Here is a 21,035-nt window from a genome sequence, read left to right as displayed (position 1 = left end):
CACGAATCCCCAATCGGCCAGCCAAATCTGGTGAAATGAAGTTGGCTCTAGCACCTGTGTCAAAGAATATCAAGGCATTCTGATCTCTCACTTTGCCCCATGCCCTGCACAACTCTGTCTTCTCACCACCTGGCTGTTCCCCCACACGATCAGGAACTAACCCCGGAGAAGGTTTTGGTTTCTTTGACTTGGGCTCTCCTTTATTGTCAGAGTCCTTTTGGGACTTTCTCTTGGGACAATTAAATGACATATGCCCCTCTTCAGTACAGTAAAAACATTTCCGAGCATCTCTCAAAGCCTGTCTTTCCTCAGAAGATCTCTTGGGCATTGGCAACTTCTTATACCGCGTCTCTGAAGACCCTTTAGCATCACGTGAAGCATGCCCAGATTTTTCAGCTTTCTTGCTCAAGTTCTTACTGCCTTTAAACCCAGATGATCCTCCAGTGAGTAACGCATTAGCTGTCATAGCATTCTCTATCATCTGTGACATGTTTGTTACTCGAGTCTTGATACAATAATCTCGCACCTCTTTGGGCAGCCCACAACAATACTTCTCTACCTGCTCAGATAAAGGCACTGCACGGTAAGAAGTCACTGGGAGTAAAGCTTCCCAAAACTTCTTGTTATAATCTTCCAAATTTTCACATTTTGAAGCATCCAACTTGTGCCATGCAGTCATAACATCCACCTCAAATGTAGATGTGAGCCATACGGAAGAGAAGACCTGTTTAAATTGTACCCAAGTAGTGGGTGCTATGCCCTGCAAAAGAAGAGTAGACCACCACTGCAAAGCAATGCCCTTGAGAAAAGTGGCAGCTTTCCTCACCTTAGAGGACTCTGTGTAATTCCCACCAGAAAAAGCTGCATCAAACTGCTGTAAAAAGGTAAGTGCTTTTAATTTATCTTTGGCTCCACTGAATGTATCAAACTTCACAGCAGCTCCCCCTTCCTTATAATCCTTCGCCTTACCCATAGGCGTTAGATTATCATATGGAAGTGGCTTCGCAAGATTGCTGCCCCCAACATTCATGCCCATCATAGGGTCAACATTACCCATTCCCACACCTGGCATGCCATACATTCCAGCCATGTTTCCAAACATACCATTATGCATACCTGGCTGCATGCCACCATACATATTTGCTTGCATTCCAGGTTGCATGCTCCCAAACATATTTCCTTGCATACCGGACTGCATACCACCATACATATTTCCCTGCATACCAGGCTGAAAATTTGCTCCAAAAGGCCCTGGCATACCCATGCCTCCCTGAGGATAACCCCCAGTCATAGATTGGAACACCAAGCCACCACCAAAATAACCTGGATGCATAGTCTGCTGAGGAATAGATGGCTGTCCAAAGAAGGAACTCTGAGAGTTAGCACCATAAGCATGTTGCATGTTCGGAAACTGGCCAAAAGATGGATCCTGTAGGATGGCACCACTACGACCCTGAGGAAGGTTCTTAGAACGCACCTTCTTCTTCTTCTTTTCAGGCTCTGTACGGGATCTCATAAATTCAGCAAACTTCTCACTTTGTGTGAGCTGCATAAACACATCCATAACACTAGCCAAACAATCTTTAAACCGAGCATCATCATCCTCTTTACCAAGTACATCTTCTGGCTGTGTTACATCCTCATAATGCTCATCATCTGCAGCCTGTTCTCCTGCAAAAATATCCTCAGATGCATTTCTCTCAGGAGAGGTCTCTTGCTCTTCCTCTTCATGATAAAAGTACTCGTCTTCGGTATCAGACATGTTGCTGAATTTTTCAGCGATGGCTTTCCTCAAGGCAACCACGAGCTCACCCCCTTAAGAAAGTTGATGATTGGTCCCGGCAACGGAACCTTGAAACCGGCCTCTGGTAAAAACCAAAGTGCGGTAGACTAGCAGTCACCCGTCCACTTGTCGTCTAGATATGAAAGCAAAATAGATTGGAGCTAGAGTGCCCCAAATCTGAAAATAGAACGACACCTGTTGGCCCCAAAGCATGGCGCCCCTTGCAGTATTTCTTTATTCAATTCCAAAAATATAAAAGGCTGAGTACAACAAAACCAGCCAAGAGAATACACCTGTATGGCCAATCTGGCAGCCCACAATACCTCTTAGCACAGAGGATTCACACACACAGATCTCTGTCTCAAAGCAACACTCTGTGCTTGCTCCCTCTGATCAGCCAAGACCATTCAGCAGGACAACCTTGAGCATACATCTGGCATATCTCATGCACCTGATTCCACAACTCAGCACAAACATACATTCACTGTCCCAATCTCTGTTTCCATCCTTTTCAATCTGCCATACCCCTCCTCTCACAAGGGGCCAGATAGCACAAATCTGCAGCAGACATAAGCCAATCGAAAGAAAGACAGATGAACAAGTTCAGAGCTTACCAAGTCAGCACGTGGTTCTGCACCCGCGGAGCAGTTCGTACCAGTCTGCACTTGACAACGACTGTCTGTACTGTTTCCCCTGCAATCACTTGACCTCGTATCTGTCCGTACAGGTCAGTAATTCAGCACTGCACCTGTCCGTACAGCCTCTGCACACCTGTCTAAATCTGTCCGTACAGAACTGTACGGATGGTTCTACTCTCGCCTGAGTATAGTGGTGCGCCTACTGTACCCGACTGTACCTGATGGTACAGTTCCGTACCTGCAGCACAGCCACCTGTTAGCAGTCGTACAGATATCTGTACCTGCTGTCCGTACAGTTGTACCTGCAATACAGCCTCAGCAATACCCACAGCGCCGCCTGTACCTGTTCAACCTCTGTCAACGTCGCCTGTACTAGCAAAGCAAATCTGCAGCAACCGTACTGTACTTGCAGTCGTACAACTCTGTACGGCCTGCACACGTGGGTTGTACTGGCAGGTTTGCACAGAAAAACAGTAGCAAAAACCAGCAAAACAACAGTCGACTTGCTTCCTTTCTCCTTCTCCACGCTTGAGCCTACACGACCTCCAAAAATCTAGAGAGAGAGTAATGTGAGAGAGGCATGCACTCCAAAAGTGGAGTTGCCCCCTCTCCATACTTATCCTAGGGCCCCAACTTTAATAATTATTAAAGTTCCCTAGGGGCCACTAAGGCCTAGGGGCAACCATACATTTAACATTAAAATATTAATGTTCTAGTTCCCCCCTTCACACCTAGGGATGTCCACACATCATTATCTCTGTCCGGGCACCCCAAATGTGAATCATTTAATATTTTGGCTCAGCAACCACCATGCCCACACTTGTGCTGTTCCATTTTCACAGGGCCATGACATCAGGCCTCATCACTTGGGGGGTAGTTGCATGGCTGATAAGAGTCACAGCCCACCCTCCACGATAAGGAGACAGCTGATGGTCAAGCCCTCAGGCTCACCCACTGCAAGATAGAGTCTATTCCCACCCCAAGGCCTCTTCAGGAGAGGCATGTTCCCCCAACACTTGTCAGAGGTGGGAGATCATCAACAGCATTGCAACATGGCACATTTGGTAGGCACAGTGCAGTGAGGCCATTGACTGCACACACCCCCCCCCCTCCCCCTCACCATATGGACGGATATCATCCATACCCTCCGTGACTAGTGGGGGAAGCTACAGGGAGATTCCAACCACATGCAGAGACGTCGAGAGGCCTTCCTACACATCTGGCAGCAAGGCCCCTTCCTCTCAGACAATGCCGGTAACCTCACTTGGCACAGTTTGGCTTCCCCCCCACCCCCCCCCACCCCTCCCTTGCCCCATCCCCCTGCGCCCTTATGAGGTAATTCTCTACAAGAGCAGCTAGCCAGGGAGAGAACTACCCTCACCACTGTTTTCCTCTATTGGGCTTTCATATAAATAGAAGGATCTATTTCCCATAAAAAAATAAAGGTCCGTGAATCTTAAGGTGTAATGGCAAAGGATAACAGTGGTTCCAGTTCCAACTTTCTGTTTTGTGTACAGGCAACAGGCAACACACAACAGCCCACTGCAAACAGGTGACTAGCAACAGGCAATGGGTGACAGGCAACAGCAACAGTATTTTTGAGAGGGGCCAAAGGGGCAAACATCACAGCAACAAGGGAAGTAAAATTTGGGGAGAAGAAAGGAAACAAGAGAAAGAAAGAAAGAAAGAAAGAAAGAAAGAAAGGAAACAAGAGAAAGAAAGAAAGAAAGAAAGAAGATTTTATAAACACCTACAAGAGTCCCACAGGGTCTATGCGAGCAATCCTACTATGAGAGCAAACAGTCGGATTGTTTCATAAATAGACTAAAACTGGGAACATGGAAATAAAAAAAGAGAGGTCCACTGACTATGCAGACCCACCAACAAGTGCAAAACACTGTAATGTATCCAATCAGAAGAGGGAATCATGTGACAGAGGGAAAAGTAAGGGATTCAAGAGAAAATGGGAGAGGAAAGAAAGGAAGAGGAGAAGGACGGTGGGTGAGAGGAAATATAAAAAAATCTAAGCTGTTTTGACATAAACCTGACCTAAAACGGGGGGTGCAAAGGGGAAATGTCTTTTGCTAGTGCGGAAAAGGTTCTGAGCATGTACTTCAGCCTATTGGCTGGGTTTTCATATAAATAGAAGGATCTATTAAAAAATAAAGGTCCTTGAATCTTAAGTTGTAATGGCAAAGGATAACAGTGGTTCCTGTTTTAACTTTCTGTTTTGTGTACAGGCAACAGGCAACACACAACAGCCCACTGTGAACAGGTGACTAGCAACAGGCAATGGGTGATAGGCAACAGCAACAGTATTTTTGAGAGAGGCAAAAGGGGGAAACACCACAGCAGCAAGGGAAGTAAAATTTGGGGAGAAGAAAGGAGACAAGAGAAAGAAAGAAAGAAAGAAGAATTTATGAACACCTACAAGAGTCCCGGGAACAGGGTCTATGAGAGCAAGCAGTAGGATTGTTTCATAAATAGACTGAAAGTAGGAACATGGAAATAAAAAAAGAACCAAAGTAAAGGTCCAAGTCTCAGTGTATTAGTACTATATGGGGTGATATCATCCATACTCTCATGGCTACTTGGGCTCATATTTAGGGGTCCTCTCGTTCCGCGCAGGCAAAGCGCGTTATATTTATGTGGGAGTGGGACCATGGCATTTTCTTTTCCTCTAGTCCCACAAGTCTCTCATGGCATCATGATGCTCCTCAATGGTTGAGATCATCTTACATGTTGGGGTGATTCTATTCTATTCCGGCTTATAGCCGTGATTGTTGCATGCTTTTTTCATACTTAATAGAAGTCTCTTTCATGGAAAAAAGAAAAAAAAGGTCCACTGACTATGCAGACCCACCAACAAGTGCAAAATACTGGAATGTATCCAATCAGAAGAGGGAATCCTGTGAAAGAGGGGAAAGGAAGGGATTCAAGAGAAAATGGGAGAGGAAAGGAAGAGAGAGGAGAAGGACGGTGGGTGAGAGGAAATATATAAAAAATCTAAGCTGTTTGACATAAACCTGACCGGAAACGGGGGGTGCAGAGGCGAAATGCCTTTTGCTGGTGCGGAAAAGGCCAAAATGGCAGAGGGGAAGACCTGAAATGCCAATGTGCTGTTTTGTTTTTCCCAGAAAAAAGACTTCTATTAAATAGCAAAAAATCATACATGAACTGTGTTTCAGACCCCACGTTTCGGGCATTTCCTGTAACCATGGTTTTGGGTGAAAGGAAAGAATAAGAAGCGGGGGAGTTTCAAAGTGTTCACTATTACAAGTTCTTTTCCTGAGAGAAGATAATTCTGTTAGTAGAGAAAACGTTTCACATCTGCAAAAGGGCACATATCAACCCTCTAAAGAGGAAAAAGATCTTTATAAAACTGGAAGGATAGCACCCTCCATGGCTGGCCACTCTCGGAGATGTACTACAACAAGTTGTTCATTACAATTTGATCTTTGTGAATGAAAGTTTCTACAATTTGAGAAACAAGGAGTTCCAGGTAGCTGTAAACTTTAAGCGGAGAACCAACCTTGATTTCTTTCACAATAGTTTGCAAACGCCGTGATTTGAGTCGTCGCCGAATACGAGCACCCTCGGTTGTTGCTTGCAGTCGTTCCATCAGTCTCACAAATTTCTCTGTCAAACAAAGTCCTCCCTTTCAAAGAACGACCCCAAAACTAGAGAACCTTTCAACACACAAGGCAGAGGTAAAAAAAAATGAAGCTTGATTTCAGGCATCCCATATCAAGTCACTTCCAGTGCTCCTTCATTGGCTCTATACATCAGTCTTTAAATTATGCATTTGCTCAAACAGTTGAAAGAAGCTCATGCTGGTATCAATAAAATAACAAAAAGAAAAATGAGATCTAAGCATATTTGAGGCATAGCACTACAGACTTTGTCACATGAATATTTAATTACATCTTCTACTTCATTATTTTGATACCCAGACTGATTGAATCGTAGAGCACCGTACAATATTTTGTAAGAGACTTAATTACATCTTTTTTAGAGCAACAGTTCCCAGGTATAAAGACTGTACTGTCATGGTGTGGGTTTCTTTCTCCAAATCGCTTCTTTTAGTTCTATGCTCATTGTCTAAGCAATCCCAGAGAAAAATTCTCCCTACAAGAAAGTCCTGGCAATTCAGGAGATTAGATTAGAGAGTATGTTCACAAGAAATTCTAACATCTCAAAAGAAAACTTCTTTCCTGGAAGTAGCACATGGTCAGCATGAGGACCTAAACTGAGGAGCCTCGATTTAAAATGTAACCAGAGGGATAAGACAGCAGCAAAACCGAATCCTATTGGAGTATTGGGAAGGCAAATGATAAGACTTGTCCCCAAGGCGGTAGCCTAGTGCATAAGACTTTGGACTTTCTACGGGAGGTCTAGGATTCAAATCCTCTTGGGGACATCTTATACTAAGGGTGTGTTCGCGTGCAGGTGGGCACGTAGGCAGCCATCCGCACTCCTTAGGCCGTCATCGTTCAATCATCATGACGCTTGCTTCCACCTTCCTCTTCGGCGATCCTGTGGTGACAAAAGTGTGCAATGCTTGCCCTTCAAGCTCACGCTCTAGATCAAGGACGATGGTTGCCATGGACATCAAAGATCATGACTCGACTTACGACACCCCGTTCTACCAAAGCTGTGCAGGGTGTTCACTCCTATCGGCTGAGCAACTAACTTGTGCGTTCGTCCCGCGGCTTGTCCCCACTGCCTATAAAGTGGCCAATATTTGGAAAGGGTGGTACCCCCTCGTGGTACTCGGTGTGTGTGGGGGGTTAGTATGGTGTGTGTAACCGGGTGAAATTCCCGTGTGCAACTAGGAATGGAATAAGCATAGTCACAGGGAATGGGCATTTTTAGACTCGGGAATGTTGGGGATGGCAACATCTTTCCATTCCCATGTCACTCTATAGTCACAGGGAATGGCTATTCCCAATCTTTTCCGTCCCCGTTCCCCGTCCCCATTTCGCATCCCATGTGACTATGGGAATAAGACCTCATGAAAAAAAAAATGATAAGACTTGAGTAATTGTTTTTTGTTCCCATGTGTTTGATCTTTTAAGATGGACAAATGTTTCATCCATAATTGCCAACAAATATGAGTCAAGGCTTAATAAACGATCACGCCTAAGGAGAATTGATCTAAAGAAAGATGCTGTTTAAAATAAGCTGACAGCTGGAGCATAATAGTGAAGCTTTGCAAAGTGCATGATTTTATTTTTATTTTATTTTTTTGCAGAAAGGAAATTCTATAGAGTATGAATAGACCATACAAATGCACGGCTACAAGCTAGAACAAAAACACCTCATCCCAGAATGTAGGTTGATCTCAACCAATATGGGGCACAAAGGTGCCAAGAGAGCAGGGTCATAGGAAACACCGTTCCTTGTAGTCTGGAACGGCGGAACACTGTTTCCCTTTCATATGGAATGCCGGAACGGCTCGGAACGAGTGCCGACGTGGCAAGTCCTAGGGAACGTTCTTACTGCTTTGGACCGAGGAGTGTCAACAAGCTTATGATGCACTAAAGCAAGCCTTGGCCAATGCTCCAATCTTGCGAACACGTAGCTTGGATCTCATCTTCTATGTACACATTGATGCCCCGATCTGGAACGGCCGTTCCATGTGACGGCTTGTCATGCAACAGCCGTCTTGCTGCAACCTAAGGTACCTAATATAGTACCTAAGGTACTAAAGTACCTTCAAACAGGTGCTTGCTTTGTTGATAAGGGCTAAATGAAAAAAACGGGCTGCTATTATGTGTGCGCGCTGGCCCGCGGCGCCTCACTAGGATTGAACAAAGACTTCAGCTCCTCCACAAGTGGTCCGTGAATCCTTCTCACATGCCGTACACAGCAATCAGCACATCTTGGCTGCCTTGGGAGTCAACACTCTCATCTTGCCTGCCTCTCGAGTCTTAGCATTCGTTCCTATGACTGGACCTTGTAGACTGCATTTTATTTTTTTAGTCTAGTGGCTAGTCTCTCTTTTTGTTCTTCCTCCTCATTACTTTCATCTTCTTCTCCTTCAATCATCAATCATTCAATGGCACCTAGAGCTTCAGGCAGCAAATGATCCAAGAAGCAAGCTACTGTTCATGGTGAGAAGAGGTGGACTCTGATGAGTCATATGCAAGTGGAGGTGCCAAGAAATGGAAGTGCAAGTACTACAAGCAAGCAAAGTCAAGAGGTGTCAATCATGTGTGAGCTCATTTATGCATGAACCTGGCAATGATGTGGCCTTTCACGAATGTGTCTTTGCAAATCTATGACTACTTAGTCAGCTCTACAAAAGCACTCTACAGTCCAGAGGCAGAGAGTTTCGTTGATGACAGATGTCCACCCTTCTTTAAACTTATACCAGCTCGTCAAAAGAAGCGCTCTTTTCTCCCAATACAAGACGAGACTCATAGCAGCTCTTTTTGAGCCAAGATAACTCAAGAATTTGGCGCATTCGTGAGGGAAAAAAAACCCACACTATCACAGAGCCTAGCCTTTGGAAAGCCTATGCATGACAATTGTATGATGTGCCGAATTAGCCTATACCGCAAATGTCACGCATTCCTCGGACCACATCATCTTGCCTCTCGATGCTCTGAATGTTACTAGGGCTCTTAAAAAGCTGCATAATGGGAGAGTAAAAGATCATGAGGATCTAGGCACGGAACACTTTGCCCAAAGGCACCATATATTGAGGCCTATTCTTGCAAGTCTTTTTAACAAAACACTTTGTGAAGGCTTCCCCCCCTCTTGGAACACCCACACCATCGTCTCCATCTTCAAAGCAGGAGACACAATGGACCCGGGCAATTACAAGACTCTCATGACTGGCCACACAATGGCCAAGATATATGAAGTAGTACTAGATGACATGATGAGCTCTATGGCAGAGAGTATGGAATACAGAGCATCAAGCTAGGCAGGCTTCAAATGAAACTTCTCCATGCTAGACCATACCTTGACTATAGGAGCTATCATAGAGGCGGCAAGGTCATGGAAGACACGTGTATTGCTACTTTGTGGATTTCTACAAAGCCTTTGACTCCGTACCCCGATCCTATTTGATAGGACGTTGTTAGGAGAAATTGGCAAAACCCAATACCTTGTACACGAGTAGCCAAGGCTGTGTGTGTTGAACTTTGATATACTCAAATGAATGCACTTTGTGTTTGTGATTGCAGTAGTAGTAGGATCCTCTAACAAGGGTGCACTAATGATCAACTAGTATGCTTGCATTGTGGATTTGAATGATGCATCAACTCATCTTTGTATATATAGCATGTTGCTTTTTGCACAATGTGTGTGTGTTTGTGACAAGGTTCAAGAGATGATGACAACTCTTCTGAAGAAGCTCTCGGTGACATTGCACTCTTGATCTCAGAGACTTTGATAGCTTGTATCCACTTTGTGGCTTGTATTGTACCGCTCATACTCCTTTCATACGATGAAAGCTGTGTTCACTCAAGCGTTGTAGATTCAAGCTAGTGATCTTTTTTTTCACTGGGTGCTGGTTGTTGGCTGTGGATCTGATTCAAAGTGTGTGGTTGGGTTGCTATAGAGGCTCTGCGTGTTGCGTTGCTCAACCTCACGATGTTTTAGTGCCCCCACTGAGAATCGGAAATCCTTCAGTTTGTGTGAGAAGTGAAGAAGTGAAAAGACAACCATTGAGGATGAATGCCTTTTAAAGTGTTGTGAGGAGCTGAGATAGCGCAGAAGAAGTTGTTTCAAGCCACTGAGGCACTTCCTCAAAGCTTTTCAGTTTATGCTGGACCTGGATGCATGTTGTGGTGAAGCTCTTATCCATCGAAGACAATCCTTTGGTTTGTTGTGAAACAGCATAGAAGTGAAGGAAACAAAAGCTTCGCGATGTGTTTATGAAGATGATGTGGTGTGAAACTTGGCTTGGTTGTAAGGTTCCCAAGGTCGTAATCCCAGGTGTGTTGCACTGGTTGCAATCCCTTGGTGGTAATTCCAAGTTGAAGAGTTTGGTTGCAGAGTTGTTGTGTTATTGAAGATTGCAGACATGGCTCAGGACTTTCCTGAGTTCAATGGGTTGCCAGATGAAGATGTGAATAGGGTCCTGGAAAAGATGCAGTTTGTTGCATTTCTAAAAGGCAAAGACGATTCGGGTATGCTATTCAAGATCCTTCTTTTCTGCTTGCAAGGCAAGGCAAGATGCAATGAAGATTGCTCAAGAAAAGGAATGGAAAATGTTCAAGCTGGGCTTGACCAACATACCTTCCTTAAAAGAGAAGCCTATGTTCCAAGTGCCTATGTATACTATGTTAGAGTTGGGTGTATGCGGTGTTGATGGTATTTACTTTGTAGCATGAGGCTTTTATGAGGTTTTGTTTTATGAGCCTCGTTTTAAGCAAATGCTGTTGGAAAAATCACCATTGTACTTTGGGGCACAAATGGTTCATGTATTGCCATGGTCACCTACAAAGGATTATCAAAGTTTGATACGTCATAAATGCCGGGTGTGGGTGGAGGTTGTGGATTTCCCCAAATGCCTCGGGGCTGCTTTGCCACAGATTGCTACCAGTTTGGGAAAAGTTATTTGTCCTCCGAGGCCTAATGGCAATGGGAATAGGTTTTGCATTCTCTGGGATATGGATGTACCCACTCCTCCCTCGATTATGCTGCAGATTGATGACCTTACCATGGGTCCTGCGTTTTTTGAGTTGAAATGGGGCATATTTGCAGGTGCTTGTTTTACATGCAAAAAATTTGGACATATGGCCTCAGACCCTCCTGCAACCTCCAGTTGCAAGCCATGCATCCTTCAAAAGTGGCTGAATTAACTCAAATGCAGTAGGATTAAAAGGGCAAACCGGTTGCTTTTGGGGATCTAATTTGTGATAAAGGAAAAGGCAAGATGCTTGCAGTCCCACAGGTTATCTACTCAGGCCAAAAGTGTAGAGAAAGATGATGCATCAGCATGGCAATGGCCTAAAAAGCCAATCCATGCAAAACCCCATGTGGTCCCCACTCATAACTGGACCGCTTCAATACCCTCTAATGGTCAATCTAGTTGCTGTGTTGAAATTAGTGGTGTGGGAAGGCCATGGGCTGCGGTCCTTAAAGAGGGTCCGTTCTTTGCCAATAACATTTATGATGTGGGTAATGTTTCAATGGGCTTTGAGGTTCTTGTCCCCTCACATGGTGATGCAGGGAGTCATGCATCTACGCAAATGGAATCATGAGTTTCTTCATCCTTCATCATTTCCATATGTATATACCATTGAAATGCATTAGCTTTAACATACAGGGCCTCTGCGACCCTAATAAATGGAGACTTTTTTGGGCATATGTAAATAGTATGTTTTCACAAGTAGCTTGAATTTCCGGTGTATCTAGAGCACATATGTCACCCTTGGTTTAAATTAAAATACACAAAACTAGAGATGCATAGGGTAGAAATGTGGCACTCAAGTTCAGGCCCCCAAGGCAGCAACATAACTCTCTCTCTCTCTCTCTCTCTCTCTCTCTCTCTCTCCTCCCTGCCTGAGGGAAGCGCTGCAGAGTAAGCTCGAGGAATGGCTCCGAGTCTCCAAGAGAAACTTGAGGCCCTCGAGACGGTAATGAAGGCACTAATCAAGGAGAACAAGAAGACATCCGATTCCAACCTCAATGAGGTGGAGAACAAACTACACCGGCACATCATGGCCCTCGAAGCACGGGTCATGGACCTTGAACAAGAGAACACAGCACTCAAGGAGGAGGTGAGTGCATTGAAAGTGGAACTAGTAGCCATCAAGAACACCGAGAAGGAAGAAGGGGAGATCAATGACAACACTCTCACGGCCATCAAAGAAGAGATCTCCAAGGAGATCACAAAGGACATGGAGGGAAAAACTCGAAGCCAAGCAGTCAGGATGGGTTGAGGTGGTGAAGAAGAACATCCGTAAAGGGAGGAGACTCAAAGGGAAGAACACCAAATCATTCACACCACCATTGAGGAGGAGAAGATGAGGCATGCCTGCCACCTCAACATTTGAGTCACAGGTATAGCCGAGACACCCGACTCCACTCCCGAGAAGATGGACAGCTTCTATGCATGAAGCTCGGCTATAGGGAAGAGGACCCTCTCCCCTTCATCAAAGCATGGAGAGCCGGGAAAGACTCAACACGCAAGCGAGCCCTCATCCTACAGTTTGCAGGAGAGACGGAGAGGGTCACCTTCATGAGAAAGAGGGTGATTCTACGAGGATTACACGGAGATCCCATCTATTTGGATGACGACCTTACAAGGATGCAAATAGAACACAGGAAAACATGCATGCCGAGAGTCCTACAGGCCCGGAAAGAGGGCAAGAGAGCATTCTATCGCGATGGCCGTGTCATCACCGATGGCAAGGCCACCGATTAGCGCCAGGCGGCCTATGGGACATCGGCTATGGAGGATCCAGATTCACACATACACATAGCAGTTTGGAACTGCAATGGAGCACTTTGGACACATCCTGGGAGGATGGAGGGACGGGACATCATACTACTTACAGAGACGCACCAGAGCCCAGAGAGGGGGCTACCCAAAGTAGAGGGCTATCAGTGGGAGTTTACATACAGGGGGACCACACGGCAGAGCACATCGAGAGGATCTGGAGGTATAGCGGTACTCTTCAAGCGAGAGCTACAAGAGCGCCTACTACAGGTGGTAGCACGTGACCAAGAGGCTAGATACATATGGATTAGACTGCAGCTCTCAGCAGACAGGGTGTTATACATTGCTCTATGCTACTTCTCTCCTAGAGGATCGAGATATGCCATGACAGCACACAGGATGAGAGTAGAGGCGAGGAGGAGGACACAGAGCCATTGGGAGAGTCACCATATGCAGCTCTTTCAGATGAGATCATACACTACTCCAACCTGGGGGAAGTCCTCCTTATGGGGGACTTCAATGCACGGACGCAGAGCCGATAGTGCGACATTTATGATTCGAGCACCCCGAGGTGATGCACACACTAGAGGTGGAGGACACGGGAGCTTGCACGGTGTTAGAGGACATAGGCCCGGATAACAGCAGATATGGTCATCACTTACTTGAGCTGGGAACGCGACACCATCTCGTTATTTATAACGGGATGAGACAGTGGCAGGATTCAGGAGCACTGACATGCTTTCCAGGATCAGGGGGGGTAGCACCATGGACTACATCATGGGGTCCATGGAGACCACACAGGCAGTGACATCTTTCACCATCCCCCCCTATCCTATTGGTGCGGATCACACGTATCTCTTACTGTCACTAGCGAGCTCCACACCAGCACCCACACAGCCCACACAGGCATCGCATACAACTTTCTACTTCACCCATGACTTGGCAGACATATATGAGCATCATGTATATGACGGGCTATTCCAAATGGATCCCCTGTCACCTCTAGACACACTAACCACCCAGCTGTCATCTCTACTACATACGGCCGCCACCCGCAGCTCCCCCCATCATACACACATTGCACACACAGATAGATCTGGGAGCATGCCCCAAAATCGGTGGTATGATGATGAGTGCAGAGAGCTATATAGACACCTCCGTGCCCAGAGAGCACTGGGGACCATTACACAGAGACAGGCGAGCCGACAGATGAGGATCCTCATACGCCGTAAGAGGCGTGCATATGAGGAGGCATAGTACTGGGATATATACCACCTACTCATGAGCAGAGATGCAGCCACTGCATGGCGCAGGATGAGAGAGCCTCGCCCTCGTACCCCGATTGAGGATCCACACACATGGCACACATATGCAAAGAGCCTCTACCATATCCCTCAGGAGCTGCCCATACCACGGCTACAGGAATCCCGCCCTACCACCTCTACTTTCTTTACCGCCTCGATGGTAGAGAGAGCTATCCGCCGGTTACAGCATGGGAGATCGGCTGACCACACAGGTATACAGAGTGAGCATCTTATTTATGCAGCTCACACACTAGGACTCTTTGTTGCTCACCTCTTTAATAGGGCACTAGTGGAGGGCCTACCAACTGGACTATGCACACCATCGTGCCTCTCCACAAAGCGGGAGACATGCTAGACCTCAGCAACTACAGGACTATCATGATTGGTCATACATTGGCCAAACTTTATGGCGCAGTGCTCGAGGCAGAGTTGAGCTCATATGCAAAGAAGGCGGTACTGCGAGCACCAGGGCAGGATGGATTCCGACGAGCTTTCTCCACTATTGACCATATATTCACTCTGAGATGTCTGATTGACCAGGCTAGGGCGCGGGAGAAGAGATTATACTGCTGCTTTGTGGATTTCCGCAAAGCATTTGACACGGTGCCACAAGAGAGACTCTTCCAACGCCTATAGTCATTGGGGATCCCATCAGAGATGGTTTGGGGCATCTGTGCTTTATATGAGCAGGTCTTCGCGCGCATACGATGCCCCGGGGGGCTATCTGATGTTATTGCTAGCACCATAGGTGTGAAGCAAGGATGCCCACTCTCTCCTACACTATTTGGGCTATACATCGATGAGGTGGCTGACTTCATTGGTCAAGGTGGTGGGGACGGGGTAGACATCTCAGGTACCACAGTCCACATTATGCTATATGCAGATGATATTATTCTGGTCTCTGAGTCGTGGATGGGACTACAGCACCATCTCCATGCACTGAACCTTGGGAAAACCAAGGCCATGATTTTCCACACCTTAGGGCCAGTTCATCTTCACACTAGCAGGAGGACAGGTAGAGGTGGTAGACTCATATGTGTACCTCGGGATTACATTTACGACTCCGCCAGGAAGATTTACTATGGCACGGGCAGCCAAGGATAGACTCACACGAGGGTATGCAGCTCTGGCCATGCTAGAGAGACAGTGTCACCAGGCACACTTCCATGAGCCCCGCACGAAGGGGTGGTTGTTTGACACACTAGTCACCCCTGCTTTGATGTATGCTGCAGCAGTATGGGCACCTGGGCTCGCCACCTCCACATGGTCTCAGATAGAGAGGCCTCAGATTCTCATGCTCTCATGGATGATCCGCAGCAAACCCTCCGTCCCACATGACATTGTCCGGACGGAGTTTGCTGCACCTCCTATGCTAGTAGAGGCCCTCTTCCAGACAATTTGCTTCATGCAGAAGATCAGAGATATGCCACCAGATCGACTCTCACATAGAGCTTTTGAGGCGTCCAGGCAGCTCGCAGAGAGTGGAGATAGGAGATCATGGTATTCACAGATGATACAATGGCTCACTCAGCATGGTCTTGACATAGATCACCTACCACCTTTCCAGTATGATATACATGCACCACACATCCAGCTCTCTCACCGTGAGAGGAACACAGTCCTTCGGCAGGATTTATGGCAGCGATACGCTCAAGAGACTTGGATTACACCCAGTCAGCCTCTACCGCCGAAGATGCTATACTACAGAGATCAGTTTATGCGTATCTCAGCGGATGGATTCATACACAGACCTGGATACATGGATGTGTACATGCCTCACAGTGCCCGAGTGGTGATTGGCCAGCTCAGAGTGTCATCACACCAGCTTGAGATTGAGGCAGGTAGGGCAGCACGGACCCCAAAGCAAAGAGGATATGCAGACTATGCCAGGAGGAAGTTGAGAGTGAGGAACATTATGTATGCAGATGCAGAGCATATAGTGTCATTAGAGAGAGATACACCACCATCTTCAATGGACATCCCTCACTCCACCAGATCATGGAGTCCACAGACCAGGGCAGATTTGGCCAGTTCTTGCTAGAGACACAGCGCCACAGAGAGACACTGCTACGGACTCATACCACAGGGAGAGGTGGGCGACAGCTCCAGCTCACTGATTTCTTCCAGAGATCTATCCTAGTGGCTATCCTGACGCAGGAGGGGGTTACACTTCAGCGCGCTGCGGACCTCCGAGCCAGACGGAGACCGAGAGCACCAGGCTACCAGACTCCGAGACTACATCAGAGGGAGATCACAAAGATACGGGCTCGACATGAGCACCATATCCAGGAGCAGCTAGCTCACTTACACTCACACCCGGAGATCATGCTCCGAGGTATTTTTGCCTCGCCATCACCTATGTATCACATATTACACCCCCATTATGGTACTAGTTGAAGCTAGACAGATCTGCATTGCATTCTTGTATACCCTGCGCATATAGGTTGCATACTGAGCCTCTAGCAGTAGTGCTCCATCCATCACACCCCCCCACTAGCTCAGTACTTTCATAGTTTATTTCATGTTCATTTTGTCCTCTTTTTTTTCTGGACATCCAGAAGACATTGACAATTGTACATTGATTTGTCTCATAGGTAGAGATCGGCCTCTGGTAGACATTAATACAGCTTTCTTTCTTCTTTCTTTCTCTCTCACACACACACACTTTTTTTTTTTAAAGAAAGGGTGCACACACACACACACAGTTGCACCCAAGGAGATGACCAAAACGAGCAGAAGGAGAGGGATCAGGTGACAAACGGTAGGCACGCAAGAACTGCAGAGACAACAACTGGCGGGAGGAAGCAGGACAAACAGCGCTGCAGAGACAGCAACCGGCGAGAGGAGGCAGAAACACATGACACTGCAGAGGCAGTAGGCGAGAGGAGGGCAACCAACACTGTAGGCTCAGAGAGGGATGACAGGAGCCAGCGCTGCAAAGCAGTAGGCAGCAAAGGATGGCAGCCAGAAGGTGGCCCTGCAGAGCTCCACAGTTTCACCACGCGTGCACACAACACTAACACACCTCAGCCAACACACTTTCACCACATGGCTTGCATCTTCAAGCTACCCATGAAGATGTAGTTCTACAGAGATCATTTCTTGAGGGTCACATTGGATAGGATTCATCCAGAGGCCGGTAAACATGCACAGGCACATGTCACATGCCAGGCTGATTTTGATTGCACAGATTCGACCTTGGAGTGGAGATAGGGAGAGCAGAGAGCATTGCCAGAGAGGACAGTATCTGTCACCAGGATGTGTCAAATCTACCCCACAGAGGTCAAGATCTGTGGGAGATTCCATTGCCTTGACTTTCCCAATCAGCATCTCTTGGACTTTATCTGATGAAGCTCAGCAAGCACCAAGAGTCACTCTTTAAAGAGAGAAGATCCCAGCCCCAGGACACCTCACAGCGGACCATCACTAGAGGATGGCAGCACCAATCAGCAATTCAAAGAGGTACCTGTGCCCACAGATTTGACCCTGGAGGTCTAGCTTCCCCCATGTGCCACCTCGACCTCCTAAAGTCACCCTGGACTGCACCCACCAGCTACAGGCTACTTGACATCCACGGCCACGGGCCCGAGGTCAACAACAGCTCTCCACACAGCAGCTCCCGATGGGGGAGATCTTCCACGACATAGAGACAGCCCCCAACTAAGAGTGGACTTGGCAAGTATCTCGGCAATCATAAACTCACCTATGCTGGGCGCTGGATATTCTGGATGGACAAGGATAATGATATCGCACATCCACATGAGCCCTCCTTTTCTTGTACCGACTCAGAGATGTATCTTCCACATGATATTTCACATGTATTCAAATGGGCTATGAGACCAAAAGTCGTACAAGAGTTCCATGTGGTACTAGCCATGGAAAAAGATTAATGAAACTGAAAAAAAACTCATACAAAAAGATAGATTAGCTGTATGTGTATCTCATCATCATCATCATCATCAGCAGCATGGTGTGCACTATGGTGAGCATGGGAATACAGGGTCTTTTGAAGACGTTTAATATAACGTTCTTTCATTTCTCTCTCTCATGTTGTCTTGACATCCAGTTTACTCATGGATCATATGTAACATCTTTTGGTCTCATGAATCCTTCAAGTATTTTAGAATCTCCCTTAAAAAGGAAGCTCGATTCAAGATAGAAAAGGGGTAATACGACTTGGACCGAATTTGGGCAAAAAGAAAAACAGGAAGGGGCCTTTTTGTAACTTAGTAAAACAAGAAGCTTGCTATAAGGACAATTCCCTTAGTTTCACACACTCCAAAAAAAATGTAGGAAGAGCACATCAAGGTAATCCCTGATTTATCTTCTGATTACCATAGCTTGGGGGCGTACACCCTTTGTACATATGCCTCCACACAATCAACTTATAAAGCTCCTGCAAAACAGGAACGCCTTTTTAAATTTTAATTGATTCCCAATTCAGTATAATGCAGATGCCATGACACCTAAATTATTATAATGTGAATAAAGAGTAGGCCTTCCGAGCTTATCCAATTGAGAAATTACTCTTTATTGCTGTTGGATTTGTGTGATGGTGGTTATCTAAAAATCACATGATGATGCTGGCTTGTACGAGGATCACATGTTTATAATCTACTGACCTTCAACTCCCGAGGAAGAGTTTGAGGAGCAAGCATTTTCTCTTTCTTCCTCATCAATGCTTCTTGCCAAGCATGCTGAATAACTTTAGCTGCCCTATGCATGGAGGAATGCCATCTTACCAATTGCCCTCCTCTCATTGCCTGAGTAAAGAGCGTTCATGGATAACTTAGGTACGAGATTTCTTTGTCTGTTTATTGGCCTTTAGCAATACCATATTTCAGAGTTTCTTAGATGAATTTTATTGCAGCCAACACAAAAGACAGACCGAAAGTCACTAGTGGTTGGGCAGAGATTCTTTTCCAAAAACAATATCACTAGTTTTTAAGCTGCTAAGACTTTATACCGTAATAGCCATCTGCAACAACCGCTCCTGACCAGCAGGCATTTCAGAAATGAATTTTAGAGCCTCCAATCGCCTTCTCTCTTCTAGCTCTTTTCCTTTTCTTTCGGCATGCTTCCGCCAGAAGTGTTGAATGCAAGAAGCTGCTCTTTGCTTGTGATTAACAACCTGGATTTTCCATTAAACCAAAACCTAAGTATCAAATTTGGACTGCGACCAGCATCAGTTTGTTTCCTTTTCCACCCAAAAAAAGATCCATTTGTTAGTAAAAAGAAGAAACATCTTAGAGAATCCAGATCACCACCTCATATAGAGACAACCATTCGGAAGAAGGGGGGAACTCCCTGTCATGTGCACGCTAGGGGCAAGCAGATTCGCGAGCTAGAGTGTGATATGTTGTGGGCGGACATGTGCTTTTTGGTCCGCTATTGATAGCGTGTGCTTTTTGTGTGTTCCTTCCCTATTTATTGGGGGGAGGGGTACCAGTTAGGCACACACCGACAGATGGAGCACAGGAGTGCAGAGCGCGTGGAATGGGAGCACCATCACGCAGGAGGCCGTCGTCCTTGGGGGACAACCCGGGTGGTAGGGGACACTAAATGAGGACGATGGCAGGGCACTCACGAGGGCATGACGCTCTAGCTCATGGCTCGGTGGGGACGGCCAAGATTGTGAGTCTCGCTCACGGCTATCATGGTTGGGTGGCTCAGGTATTTGACAGTGGTATCAAAGCAACTCTGAGATCGCGCAAGGAAAGATACAGGTAAGATCTTTCCTGTTTTTGCAATAGCGTGTGTGTACAGGGCTGTTGCACCCTTGGCCTTATGGGCAAGAGAGTGAGACAAAGAGAGAGAGAGAGAAATGAAATGAAATGATGTATTAACGTCTCTAAGAGGCCATAGTGGCCTATGAGACCAAAACTGAGAGTACATCTGAAGTTGGTGTTTCATCAAAGAGAACAACTAAATGAGACTAAAAAGTACAACTAAATGAGACCAAAACTGAGAGTACATCTAAAGTTGGTGTTTCATCAAAGAGAACAACTAAATGAGACTAAAAAGTACAATAAACTGATTGTCCTACAGTTATAAGAACAGAACTGTAAGACTCCGAGATGATACTGAGTAGAAAATACTGGAAAATACTAAAAAATGTATATCAGGTAGATCCATGTATGCTGATCGGTTGAAGTGTTGCCCTCTCCTTAGATCAAGTATCTCCGCCATGGGGCTGTCTAGAATGGAGAGATCGTAGAAGCCAGGTAGGCGCCTCCGAAGCCGAGCAACAATGGCTCTGATCTGGCGATGGTGAGGATCTGGCGAGAGAGAGCGTCGGCTGTACAAATACCCTGCACCCGTTTTGTTTTTTTTGGGCAGGTTGAGTTTTTTTTATAAAACAAGTGTCCATTTTTTTTGTTTAAGCGGGCAGTTTTTTTTAATGAAAAAAAAAACACTTACCTTCCCGAAGCCGATGGTGCACATGGGGGTCCCTTACCTGGTCGCATGGGTGACAGACGTGGGAAGGGCTGTCGACGGCACTTGTGAAGGGCTGTTGGAGTTGACCAAGGCTGTTGGCGGTTGCAGGGACCGTCGAGGCTCGATGGGGCTTGTGGCAGCCCACATGGGGACTGCACCTTGCTGATGGGGACCCCTTTGGGGTGAGGAAGCCCAAGTTTTTGGGGCTGTTTCCCATGCAGCCACGCATGACGTGTGTGCACGCACTCATGCAGATGCAGGGCAGTCTAGCAAAGCCGCACATGCCACAGCCATCCGTGTTACCCGAGGTCTACCACACACAGCCAAAGGTTGTGGACAGCCACATGTAGGTTGTCCGGACAAAGGCATACGATCGTCAGTGGGCTGCCCTACAGCAGCAAGTGATGGCGACATGTTTTTCTACGATCTCTCTTCAGATTCTTCTCTCTCCAAGATGTCTAGGTTGTGTA

At 46.4% G+C, this 21,035-nt stretch overlaps 1 protein-coding gene across 9 annotated transcripts in view; it reads right to left on the bottom strand.

Moving 5' to 3' along the window:
* LOC147624099 (uncharacterized) overlaps positions 1-21,035 on the bottom strand; it is a 144,392-nt gene that overhangs the window by 57,571 nt on the left and 65,786 nt on the right. For 7 of the 9 annotated variants that reach the window (XR_015269261.1, XR_015269259.1, XR_015269260.1 and 4 more), the window contains 4 exons: positions 19,094-19,258; positions 18,750-18,890; positions 18,463-18,523; positions 5,954-6,060 (listed from right to left, as the gene is read on the bottom strand). Coding sequence is in view for 6 of the 9 variants with exons in the window: in XM_086820756.1 (XP_086676882.1) it covers positions 5,954-6,060; positions 18,463-18,523; positions 18,750-18,890; positions 19,094-19,258 (474 nt within the window). In the remaining 3 variants the exon portion in view is untranslated. The remainder of the gene's footprint in view (positions 1-5,953; positions 6,061-18,462; positions 18,524-18,749; positions 18,891-19,093; positions 19,259-21,035) is intronic. The other 2 variants (XM_086820760.1, XM_086820761.1) reach the window with 2 other exon arrangements.

The sequence above is a fragment of the Cibotium barometz genome, chromosome 26 (assembly GCF_041138505.1).
Source record: "Cibotium barometz isolate CiBa-2024 chromosome 26, ASM4113850v1, whole genome shotgun sequence".
In the NCBI taxonomy this organism is placed as follows: domain Eukaryota; kingdom Viridiplantae; phylum Streptophyta; class Polypodiopsida; order Cyatheales; family Cibotiaceae; genus Cibotium; species Cibotium barometz.
The sequence above is the reverse complement of the archived record's forward strand: the minus strand, read 5'-3'. Positions and strand labels throughout refer to the sequence as shown.